Source organism: Suricata suricatta, chromosome 12 (assembly GCF_006229205.1).
Source record: "Suricata suricatta isolate VVHF042 chromosome 12, meerkat_22Aug2017_6uvM2_HiC, whole genome shotgun sequence".
Classification (NCBI taxonomy): domain Eukaryota; kingdom Metazoa; phylum Chordata; class Mammalia; order Carnivora; family Herpestidae; genus Suricata; species Suricata suricatta.
The window spans coordinates 18,748,272-18,759,464 of NC_043711.1; the positions used below are offsets into that span (position 1 = coordinate 18,748,272).

Sequence of the window (11,193 nt, forward strand, 5' to 3'; positions counted from 1 at the left end):
GCTGGCACCCCTTCCCCAGTGTCCTCAGCCCCACTGAGGCCCTGCCCGGCCTGTTCCAGACCACGGGACAGTGCAGAAGGTCATCGTATTGCCCAAGGATGACCAGGAGATGGAGGAGCTCATGCTGGAGGAGGTGGAGGTCTTCAAGGTGGGTGTGACACCCCATCCTATTCGTCACACCCTGGCCTCCTTAGTTTCAGCTTCTGACCTCAGACTTTAGACCTCTAGGTCAGGGCAAGGAGGGGGTCCCTAGGACCCCAAGCTGATCCCCATCTCCTTCCAGGACCCAGCACCTGTTAAGACCATGACCATCTCTTCCAAGAGGGTGAGTTTTGGTGACATGGGCCAGGGGTAGGGATGGAGCCTGTTCTTCCTTGGGGTCATGCCCTTAGCATAGGGTTGGGGAAACGGAGGCATGGAACATGATGAGGGCTGGCTGTGGGAAGGCAACTGACAAGCCCCTACCCCTGCCCTCAGCAACAACTGTACGTGGCCTCGGCTGTGGGTGTCACACACCTGAGCCTGCACCGCTGCCAGGCGTATGGGGCTGCCTGTGCCGACTGCTGCCTCGCCCGGGACCCCTACTGTGCCTGGGATGGCCAGGCCTGTTCCCGCTACACAGCATCTTCCAAGAGGTGTGGACCCCGAGGCCTGTGGAATTTTAGCCACCAGACCCAGGGCCCTGTCCTGGGAGTCTGGTGGTGCATATATTACCCTGGGGGAGTTTATGGATGGGATGCCTACCTGGAGTATTGGGGTACAGGGGCCTGGGGGGGCAAACTTGCTTGAGAATACTTGTTGAGGAGCTATCCTCATGTAGGCGGAGCCGCCGGCAAGATGTACGGCATGGGAATCCCATCAGGCAGTGTCGTGGGTTCAACTCCAACGGTGAGTGTGCTGTGACTCACCACTGGGTGCTCCTCAAAGTGTGGAACCCTGCAAGGCCCATGGAGCTGCTCCCAGGGCCCCCCACTGGAAGAATTCTCATGCGGTCCATGGGCGTAAGGGGGCTTGGGATTTTGGAGATGGGATGTGCCCTTATACAGTTTGGGCGTTCCTGTATGTGCCCCTTGGCACCTGCCCCTGGCCAGCCTACAGTCTGCCCAGAGGCTATGCTGCTTTCATGCAGCGCCCCCTTGTTCCACAGCCAACAAGAATACCGTGGAGTCTGTGCAGTACGGTGTGGCAGGGAGCGCCGCTTTCCTCGAGTGCCAGCCTCGCTCGCCCCAGGCCACCGTTAAGTGGCTGTTCCAGCGAGATCCCAGTGACCGGCGCCGTGAGGTGATTTCTTGTACCCCACAGCCCCCACCGTGGATGCAGGAGTCCCCTGTGCAGTAGAAATTCCCTGTGGGTGAAATATGAGATTGGAGCCAATCTGGGGCAGCCCCCATTCTAAGAAAGCCCTTCCAAGTTCCCTTCCCTATGTGGAAATCATTCAGGTGAATCTAGTTATATGGAAACTCTGGGATTTCTGCCCTTTATAGTAACTACTTATAAGCATGCCTGTTTACATGAAAATTCATACGTGTGCTCCATTGGAGGTATACCTCATTATATGGAAACATCATGTGGTTGAACTCCAGTATATGGAAATTCTGTGGGTGTAGCCCTCATTTTATGGAAATGCCTTCCATGCATCTCTCCTTACATGGAAATTCTATAAGGATACCCCAGTCGGGTGTTCCCATTAAAAAGAAATTCTGTGTGATTGCTCCAAAATTCTCTTATTGTACAGAAGCCCCTTTATGATCCTGAGGTGGAAATGTGTGTGGATGCCTTATTCAGCTGCTATGTGGAAAACTACTGGGGGTTTTTCTTGGTATATGGAAATTCCACATGGGAGCTCCGTGGGATGGGCACAGAAGGGCTCTGCTCTGGGAACTGGCTAGGCAGCAGGGTGGTGACACAACCCCTGAGCCCCCCTCCCGCCCCCTGCAGATTCGTGCAGAGGACCGTTTCCTGCGCACAGAGCAGGGCTTGCTGCTTCGCGCCCTGCAGCTCAGTGACCGCGGCCTCTACTCCTGCACAGCCACCGAGAACAACTTCAAGCATGTCGTCACGCGGGTACAGCTGCACGTACTGGGTCGAGATGCCGTCCATGCTGCCCTCTTCCCACTGCCAGCTGTGAGCGCCCCGCCGCCGCCAGGCGCCGGCCCCCCCACACCCCCTTACCAGGAGCTGGCCCAGCTGCTGGCCCAGCCGGAAGTGGGCCTCATCCACCAGTACTGCCAGGGCTACTGGCGCCATGTGCCCCCAAGCCCCAGGGAGGCCCCAGGGGCACCCAGGCCTCCTGAACCCCAGGACCAGAAAAAGCCCCGGAACCGCCGTCACCACCCGCCAGACACATGAGGCCAGCTGTCTGAGCCCTGAAATGGGCCAGCCTAGGCCTCGTCCCTTTTAATATAAAAGATATATATATATATATATATATAAAATATCTATATTCTATACACACCCTGCCCCTGCAAAGACAGTATTTATTGGTGGGTTGTATATAGCCTGCCTCAGCGGCAGCACCGTCCAAAACTTAGACCCATGCTGGTCAGAGACGGCAGGAAACCGAGCCCACTTAACCAGGCCCAGCCAGTTGGCAGGGCCAGGCCAGGACCACATAGTCCCCAGACTCAGCTGGGAGTCTACCTGCTCAACAGCCATCGCCAGGATCGACGGGACACAGGGAGGGAGCGAGCTCTACCCGGACAGGGAATGGACTGCACACCTTTGCCAGCGTGTGCTACCGGCCTGTGCCACCAGCAGAGACGCAGATTCGAGGACTGCTTCGGAGACTGGGATTGGGGGTGGGGGGCTCAGATGCACTCAGAGAAGGGAAGAAGGGGCCGTCACAGGAGGCTGGGCCCCTGCCTGGGAGGGGGCACTCAGTCCAGGCCAGCCCCTTTCTGGGTATTTATTCTCTATTTATTGGGGACAGGAGCAGAGGAGCCCTGCATGGGCAGGGTGTACTTCCAGCCCCTCCTTCCTTCCCTGCCTGGCCACTCTACCTCCTCTTTGCTTTTTCTGGGCCACTGTGACTTGGGGGCTGGGAGAATAGCAGAGGGGCAGGTACAGGTAGGGTCAAGGGGAGAGAGGGCCATGGTGGAGGCCTGGGGCCTTCAGGGGCTCCCCAGGGCTCCCTTCTGCCCACCACTTCAGATGATGGGTGTAAATAGCTCTGGGGGGCGCTTTTGGGTAGATGGGTAGGGGCTCCTGGTGGCCCTCGGCTGCCCAGGCCACAGCCGCCCTTGGGTTCCATCTCGCTAATAAACACTGGCTCTGGGACTGGACTTCGGCTTTTCTCCTTGGCAGGGGAGGGAGGATGGGGTTCAGTCCATGCCCAGATTCTGTCCTTCCTGCCCCCCTTTATGCGGGCCTGACCGTCACTCCCACACCTCTCTTGCAAGCTCAGCTTCCATTCACTCGTTCACAGGTTTGACCATTTGTTCAACACTGCTTCCTCACCTGGCTTTGCAGTGGGCTTTGTGCCAGGCTCTAAAGCCTCAGCATTGGAAAGACAAAGCCACAGCCCTCACAGTCTGGCTTCCCCTGCCCCGAGAATTGACAAAATTCCCATCCTTCCTGCTTCCTTCCAGCCAGCTCTCAGGAGAGGGACTGGCATGAGCAAATGTGCAGAGGTGGTGAAGACCGGGACTGGTGGGGTGCCACTGGAGAGGAGGAAGTGGGGCCGGGGGCCCTGGGCCAAATTGAATGAGTCAAGCCCTGGCCGGGGCAGCTAAGAGCTGGGGAGGCCCATGGGTCCAGCAGCGCTTACCGCCATACCTGGCAGGCAAGGAGAGCCAGCTGGGGACTGGGAGGCAGCGGATGGCCCCACTTTAAATAAACCCAATAGGCAGAAACCAGATTTGCATTAGTTCAACAAACCTGGGCTCCTGCACTGCCCCAAATCCCTGCCAGGGCCCACTTTCAATATGGTGGGTAGAGGATGGGTAGAAGCTGGAAGCTGAAAGTGGCTTCTCCACTTTCAGACAACCTCACCCACCCACCCAACTGGGGAGATGTGAAGCCACCAGCCTCTGGTAGGAGCCAGTATCCATTTCCCACATGTTTAGGGACAGTCTCTAATACTCAGGATCTGAGGCCCTGGCACCCCCTCGTGGTCTCTTGGGTCTGCAGCAGAGTTGGATACTGAAAGGCAGCCAGGTTTCCCGGAGGAATCCAGCTAGGAGACTCAGGGACTCTGGAGGGAGCCTTGAGAGCCCAGGGTTTGGGTCTCTATATAGGAGGTAGGAAATCTCCAGAGCCTGGGTACTCAACGCGATAGGCTCAGTTGAATCTCCTCCACCCAGCAGTACTTCTTGTCTCGTCTGAACCTGTATACAAACCCTGGGCCCCCGAAGCTGAGGCAGACATGCCCTACAGATACCTTTGGGCAAGTTCCAGAGCACCCACAGGGAGCAAAATTCGGGAGAAGGTTTGGGGTGAGGAGTTCACTCCTCCATGCCTCTGGGAGCACCAGACCTGCTCTGGGACTTGCAGATATGTGACAACAGACCTGCAAAACATTCTCCGGAAGAGTAGGGCCATCTCTGCAGGTCAGAGACCTTGTAGTCAAGCACATATGTACAAATAGGCACAAGCCCATGCAAGTATGCACACATACAAGTATTCACATGCAGAAATGCACATGCACACAGGCACATGCTCGCATAAGCACAGGCAAAAATAGGCATGTGCATGCACTGCTCACGTACAAGCATTTATACAGCCATACACAAATACATAGATGCACATGTTAATCCACATAAGCACAGCAAGGTACATATAGAAGCACATGTGCACATGAGGGAAAACAAATAAAAGCATGTCTACACGCACGCATGTACACAGGCCTGCATAGGCATACATGTGCCTCAATGGCACAAACAGGCACATGTGTACACACAAGTATACATATGGACAAATGTGTCATGTCATTGCTTTGGTTGATGCCAGCAAAGGATAGCCGCACACACACCCAGGCACACGTAGCTGACATGTACACCCCCACCTGAAGCCTGTTGGAATCGTAGAGTTATGTAGAGGCCCCGCCCAGGTCAGATCCAGCCCTCAGTACCAGGCAAATGCAATGTCCTGCTTTCCTTCTTGACTCTGCAGAGCTGTGGAACCCTGGTCCACAGTCACCCAGCCCTTCTCAGCCACTCCCTCCTGTTTGACCCTCTGAGCCTCTGCTTTCTCATCAGTCAAACGGGGCTGATGGTGTAGGCACCCATCCACCAGGGCCCACGCGAACTTACAAAACAAGGAGCAGCACTGAGTCCAGGGCTGGACAGGGGCAGGTGCTCCTTGCTTGCTTCTCCTTCTACTCCCTGTTGCCAGCCCCACCCCAGTTGCCCCCACCACAGGGACTCAGGGTCCTATTCTCCCCCTTCTAAGTTGGACCCTATGGAACACATCTCCCTGCTCTGGCACAGGAGCTGGACTGTCCCCTGGATCTCTCTTAGAGGGTTGGGGCTGGAAGAGAGGGGTGCAGAGTCAGCAGTTGAGGGATTGGGGCCATGCCAGCCCGATTAGCAGGGCTGGGGGCCGAGCTGGATTCACCTGTCCTTGTCTCTCATTGGCTCTTGGGAACCCCTGGCTGCCAAATCCCACTAAGCAGCCCCACCATGGCCTGCACAGGTCTGTGGGGAGCCAGTTGATTGCCAGTCCTGAGGCCAGAAGGGTGCCTGCGGAGGCCTGAGGCCAGTCTGAGCCTGGCTCTGGGGCTCTCCTCCATCTAGAAGAACCAACTAACCACGCTGTTCACCGGCTGCCAGGACCATGGGGGCTGGGGCCAGTGCTGAGGAGAAGCACTCAAGGGAGCTGGAAAAGAAGCTAAAAGAAGATGCTGAGAAGGATGCTCGAACCGTGAAACTACTGCTTCTGGGTACGGGTGTAGGCCCAGGTGGGGCCACTGCCACCAGGTCAGAGGCCTGGGGGGCCAGCAGGTAGCCCTTCTGTGAAACAGGGGTGACTTGGGAAGCAGAATAACCTTGAGGCAGTTCAGGGAACAGAATGGGAGCCCTAGTCAGGCAAGGCTGGGTCTAATAGGTGATACCCCAACTCCCCAAGGCTGGATATCCCATGGAACCCCTCTCGAGAGCGCCTGCCTTCAGGCACCCTCCCCTCTGGAAAAGTCCTGTTAGGCAAGGGACAGAAACCCAGGGCTTTCATGGGAGCCCCAAATAGGGCTGCTCCGTTGGGAAGATGGTAACAGTCCTCCTGGAAGTCCACAGACAATGGCCCTCAGATTCCAGAGCTTTGTTATTGGCAGACCTAAAGAGGGTGCAGAGGTACGAAGGCCCAGTGAAGGACAGATAAAGCCATGTCCATGGTTTCATGGGTACTGAGGAGCACGGTGGGGCTGAAGCAGTGCCTCCATTCCGCTACCTCCTCACAAGTGGAAGAAGGATCTGCTTTGAAAGGGCAGTGTACATACGTTCCACCCTGCTCTACAGGGTCCTGTCAGGCAGCTGGATGCGGGCAGAGGGACCAGGCCAGAGCACACCAGGGAAGACATGGGGGCTAAGCCAGAAATCTCATTAGCTGCGCCCAAAGCTCTGGTGAGGGCAGGCTCAGAGGGGCTGTCAGCTCTGTCTTCCCCACTCAAAGGCGCTAATTCTGAACCTCTGGAGACACTCCCCTCCCCACACTAGGTGAAAAGGGGTTGACCCGGCTCAAATAATCTCCTGCATACAGTACCAGAACTCTCCACAAAGGGGCGCTCCAGTTTTTCTTTATTTTGGTCTCAGACTAATCAAGAATGTGAATACCAGGAGCCTTGGAGGTTCTGCAACACAACTGAGGTCTTTGCCCTGTCTGTCACTGCTGACATTTACAAATGTTTTCCCTCAAGGGTGTCAGGACCTTACTTTGGGGGTTGGGAGAGAAACAGGTTGGGGGGTGGGTGGGGAGGGTGTTGTGGGGAGGTACTTTCAGTGCATTTCTGAGGCGGGGCTTCCCTTCCCTTCCAGGTGCGGGTGAGTCCGGAAAGAGCACCATTGTCAAGCAGATGAAGTGAGTGCCCTTGCCCTTTCAGAGGCCTCTGGGGGTGGGTGCATCCACGGGGTCTGTCCTTTCCCACCAGTCCACTTGGCCCTGACTTGGCTCGCCCTGGCTCTAGGATTATCCACCAGGATGGGTACTCTCTGGAAGAGTGCCTCGAGTTCATTGCCATCATCTACGGCAATACGCTGCAGTCCATCCTCGCTATCGTGCGTGCCATGACCACGCTCAACATTCAGTATGGAGACTCTGCGCGTCAGGTGTGCAGGGAGACTGGCTGAGCGGGGCCTCCAGGGGCTCAAGAATGGGCTCAAGTCCACGGTCACCTCCAACCACTCCCACCCTGCCCTCAGGACGACGCCCGGAAGCTGATGCACATGGCGGACACCATCGAGGAGGGCACGATGCCCAAGGAGATGTCGGACATCATCCAGCGGCTGTGGAAGGATTCTGGTATCCAGGCCTGTTACGAACGCGCCTCTGAGTACCAGCTCAACGACTCCGCGGGCTAGTGAGAGCGCAGGAGCAGGCGGGCACTGGGGGTGCGGGCGGGGCCCTACCACACCGCTCCACCCAACCCACTCACACTCCTCGGTCTCCCGCAGCTACCTCTCCGACCTGGAGCGCCTGGTAAGCCCGGGCTACGTGCCCACGGAGCAGGACGTGCTGCGCTCGCGTGTCAAGACCACGGGTATCATTGAGACTCAGTTCTCCTTTAAGGACCTCAACTTCCGGTACGACCCCTTGAGCCCTCTCCCTTGCTCTCGCTCTGGGGGTCTGACCCCGAGTGCAGCGCCCTGAGGCTCCAACAGGTCCCGGAGACCCCATCCCTAAGAGAGCCCCTGTTCCTTCTCTGATACCCAGCCCGCAGAAAGGCCCACCCCCTCCACATGCCAGTCCTATCCGAATGTCCCCAGCCAGCATTGGGGGCCAGGGGATGCCTGTGGGCACGTTCAGGGGGCTCGATGCGCACAGGCTCAGGCCCCAGTTGTCCCACAGGATGTTCGATGTGGGCGGACAGCGCTCAGAGCGCAAGAAGTGGATCCATTGCTTCGAGGGTGTAACATGCATAATCTTCATCGCTGCACTGAGCGCCTACGACATGGTGCTGGTGGAGGACGACGAAGTGGTGAGTGCCAAGCAGGGCCTGAGACAGAAAGCCAGAGACAGGGCTGCAGGAGCGGGGAGCGTCTGAGAGGGGACATTAGTTCCAGAACAGTCTGAATGAGGACTCAAGACAGCCAGCAGCCCCGCTGAGGGGGACAGTGGAGGAAGCTGACTTGGAGCTGTCTGAGCTTGGATGACCCTGGGTGCCCTGGAGCCTGTGGGCCGCGGCCGCGCAGGGGCGGCTGCCAGTCCCTGTCTACCGGTGTCCGACAGCTTCTGCCCTCCTTAGAACCGCATGCACGAGAGCCTGCACCTGTTCAACAGCATCTGCAACCACCGCTATTTCGCCACCACGTCCATTGTGCTCTTCCTCAACAAGAAGGACGTTTTCTCCGAGAAGATAAAAAAGGCACATCTCAGCATCTGCTTCCCGGATTACGACGGTGAGAACCGCCCCCACCCCCTCGCCTGGCCGCCAGGCGGCGCCCCAACCCCATGATCTGGGCCTGCGCTTCTCCAGCCACAGGAAGGACTGCGGACCCGCAGTGAGCACGTCCCCCTTCCCCGCCAGGGCCCAACACGTACGAGGACGCGGGCAACTACATCAAGGTGCAGTTCCTTGAGCTCAACATGCGACGCGACGTGAAGGAGATCTATTCCCATATGACTTGCGCTACGGACACGCAGAACGTCAAGTTTGTCTTCGACGCTGTCACTGATATCATCATCAAGGAAAACCTCAAAGATTGCGGCCTCTTTTGAGGTGGGTTCCTCGAGATGCCCCCTGTCTTGCTCCTTGGTCTCAATACCTTATTACACCGCCTCCCCGGCTCCCCACCCCACCTCACTACAGCAGATTCCACTGCAGGTCATCAGGTACCGCCCAACTCTCCAGACCCATTCCACTGCCTGCTTCCAGCCCCCAATCCCCCGGCCCCATCCTGGCCCCTCAGGTTCCACCCTACTGCCCACAGCCCCCTCCCCTGATGCATAAGTCCCAGCCACCTAATCTCTTTTGACCTAACCCCAAACCCTGAGGTTTTACTGCTTTACAAGCCCACCTCCACAGTGCCTTCCAGCATAAGACCAATTATCCTGGAGCTCTGGGATGTTGACTAGCTTCCTTTTTTCTGTTCACAGGTGCTTGAACTCATACCCGTCCCTGACACCTGTAGACCTAGCTGCCTTTTAGTCCTAGCCCACAGGAGCCTAATAGCCCACCAGGACTCCTGGGCCCCAGCCTGTGGCCCCACCAGCCACAGACCCAAAGCCCTGGGCCCCACTAGCCTTGAGGCCCCAACCCTCCCCCGTGGTTCCCAGGTCTAGCAGAGCCCGGTGCCCCCAACCCCACTGCTGCCCTTCACGGCCTGGCTGCACTGGCCTCCAGGACCCACCCCAGCCAGCCCCAGCTAGGAGCAGGCAGGATTTGGGGCAGCTAGAGCTCACAGTGACTCAGCAGTGCTCAACTGACCAGTCTCCTTCAGGTCTCTCTGCAGGGGGCCCATGACTCACCTGGTGGGTCTGGGCTCAGCAAACAGCCCTCCCTCCCAGTTTCCTGAGAGCAGGGGGGCAGGCGGGGATCCTCCTCCGAGCAGGCCTGTTGCTGACCATCAGCCCATTCCAACCTTACCACCTCCATGTGACAAGTCTGACACCTGTCTATCCAGTGGCCAGTGACTCTCCCTCTCAGCAGCTTCAGGAGTCCAAAGTCCAAGCCAGTGTGGCCTGTGCAGCCCCAGGCTAATTCAAAAATGAGTTAATGAGTGGGGGGCAGGCCTGGGAGACCATGGGTGCCAGGAAGAGGCTCAAGTTGGACTATTCCCCATATAGCAGGCTCAGAGTACCTCCCCCAGACCCTCCACCCACAGGCTCTGCCCCCTCTGTCCTTGTCCTTGGACACCAGATCCATATCCTACCTCACACATACACACACACACCCGCCCACAGTACTCCAGGATGGTGTTTTGAGGGAGGGTACTGTTGACACCAGCTGTGGCCAATGGTCAAACTGTCCTGAGGGGTGGCTGGGGGCAGAGTCCGGTTCCCATCGATCAGCCCCAGGAAGAGGATTTGACTGAGGCCCAGGTTGGGCCCAGAGGGGTCTACCTCAGGTGGGGTCATAAGCAAACCCAGATAACCCTCTTGTCCCTCTCACCCTTTCCGTTCAAGGCCCATTCCCTGCCAGGAAAAACTGAGGGCCATGCCTGAATTTTGTCAGGGACAAAGGCTCATGTCCCTATATCCCTGCTCCCCACTTCCTCATCAAGCCTCGAGTCCTTGCTGATGCCTGTGGGCCAGGACCTGTGCTGCATAGGGGGGTGGGGGTTCTGTCTTCAAGGCCAGAGCACGATCCACACTCCCCTCAGATAGATGCACAGACTCAACAATAAACCTTTGCATCAGGCCCAGCTGTCCTTTCTTGTGGGGAAGGGAAGAACATTAATTATCATGAGTTATGGGCACTTATTAAGGGTCCAGTGTTAGGCTGGACATGAGTGAGAAGATCATCCCTTCCAGGGAGAAGCGCCTAGCCAGACATGTCAGGGGCACTCTTGGGGACACGGCACCAGCCTGTGCCTCCTGAGAGGGATTGAAGGGGAAAGGAGCCCTGGGAAATGTTCACAGGGGCAATCTTGGATCAAGAAGTTCTGAGGTAGAGGCTTATTCTGGCAGGGAGAGTAGGGTGTGCAAGGCCCAGAAAGAGGGGCTTGTGGGTCATAGTTCAATAGGGCAGGAGCAGGCGAAGGGGCTCTTGGGTGGGGAGACAATGGGAAGGTGCCAAGTGTCAGTCTGAGGGCCTGGGCTTCCTCCAGAAGATGATGGGTCTTGGAAGCCCTTGAAGCTAAGACACAATAGCAGGGCTGGGATTCGGGTGAGGCAAAAGAAGCACTCACCTTTGGGTGCAAAATTCAAGGTAGTGCCAAAAAGTTCAGTAATCAAGATAAATAATTTTTTTTTTAATTTTTAACTTTTTGTTTATTTTTTGAGAGAGAGAGAGAGAGAGAGAGAGAGAGAGAAAGAGAGCATGAGCAGAGGAGGGGCAGAGAGAGAGACAGAATCACAAACAGGCTCCAGGCTCTGAGCTGTCTG

At 57.0% G+C, this 11,193-nt stretch overlaps 2 protein-coding genes across 6 annotated transcripts in view; both read left to right on the forward strand.

Moving 5' to 3' along the window:
* SEMA3F (semaphorin 3F) overlaps positions 1–3,281 on the forward strand; it is a 29,190-nt gene extending 25,909 nt beyond the window's left edge. For 4 of the 5 annotated variants that reach the window (XM_029917517.1, XM_029917516.1, XM_029917518.1 and 1 more), the window contains 6 exons: positions 60–148; positions 284–325; positions 478–635; positions 821–888; positions 1,148–1,281; positions 1,939–3,281. In XM_029917517.1, coding sequence (XP_029773377.1) covers positions 60–148; positions 284–325; positions 478–635; positions 821–888; positions 1,148–1,281; positions 1,939–2,349 — 902 coding nt within the window. In that variant the 3' untranslated portion in view covers positions 2,350–3,281. The remainder of the gene's footprint in view (positions 1–59; positions 149–283; positions 326–477; positions 636–820; positions 889–1,147; positions 1,282–1,938) is intronic. The other variant, XM_029917519.1, reaches the window with a different exon arrangement.
* A 1,535-nt stretch (positions 3,282–4,816) lies between these two features.
* On the forward strand, positions 4,817–10,507 carry GNAT1 (G protein subunit alpha transducin 1). The gene is made up of 9 exons (XM_029916938.1): positions 4,817–5,878; positions 6,966–7,008; positions 7,115–7,256; positions 7,350–7,507; positions 7,602–7,730; positions 7,996–8,125; positions 8,393–8,546; positions 8,675–8,866; positions 9,244–10,507. The coding sequence occupies exons 1-8, from the start codon at positions 5,773–5,775 to the stop codon at positions 8,863–8,865; spliced, it is 1,053 nt and encodes a 350-aa protein (XP_029772798.1). The 5' UTR covers positions 4,817–5,772; the 3' UTR covers position 8,866; positions 9,244–10,507.
* The last annotated feature ends 686 nt before the right edge of the window (positions 10,508–11,193 follow it).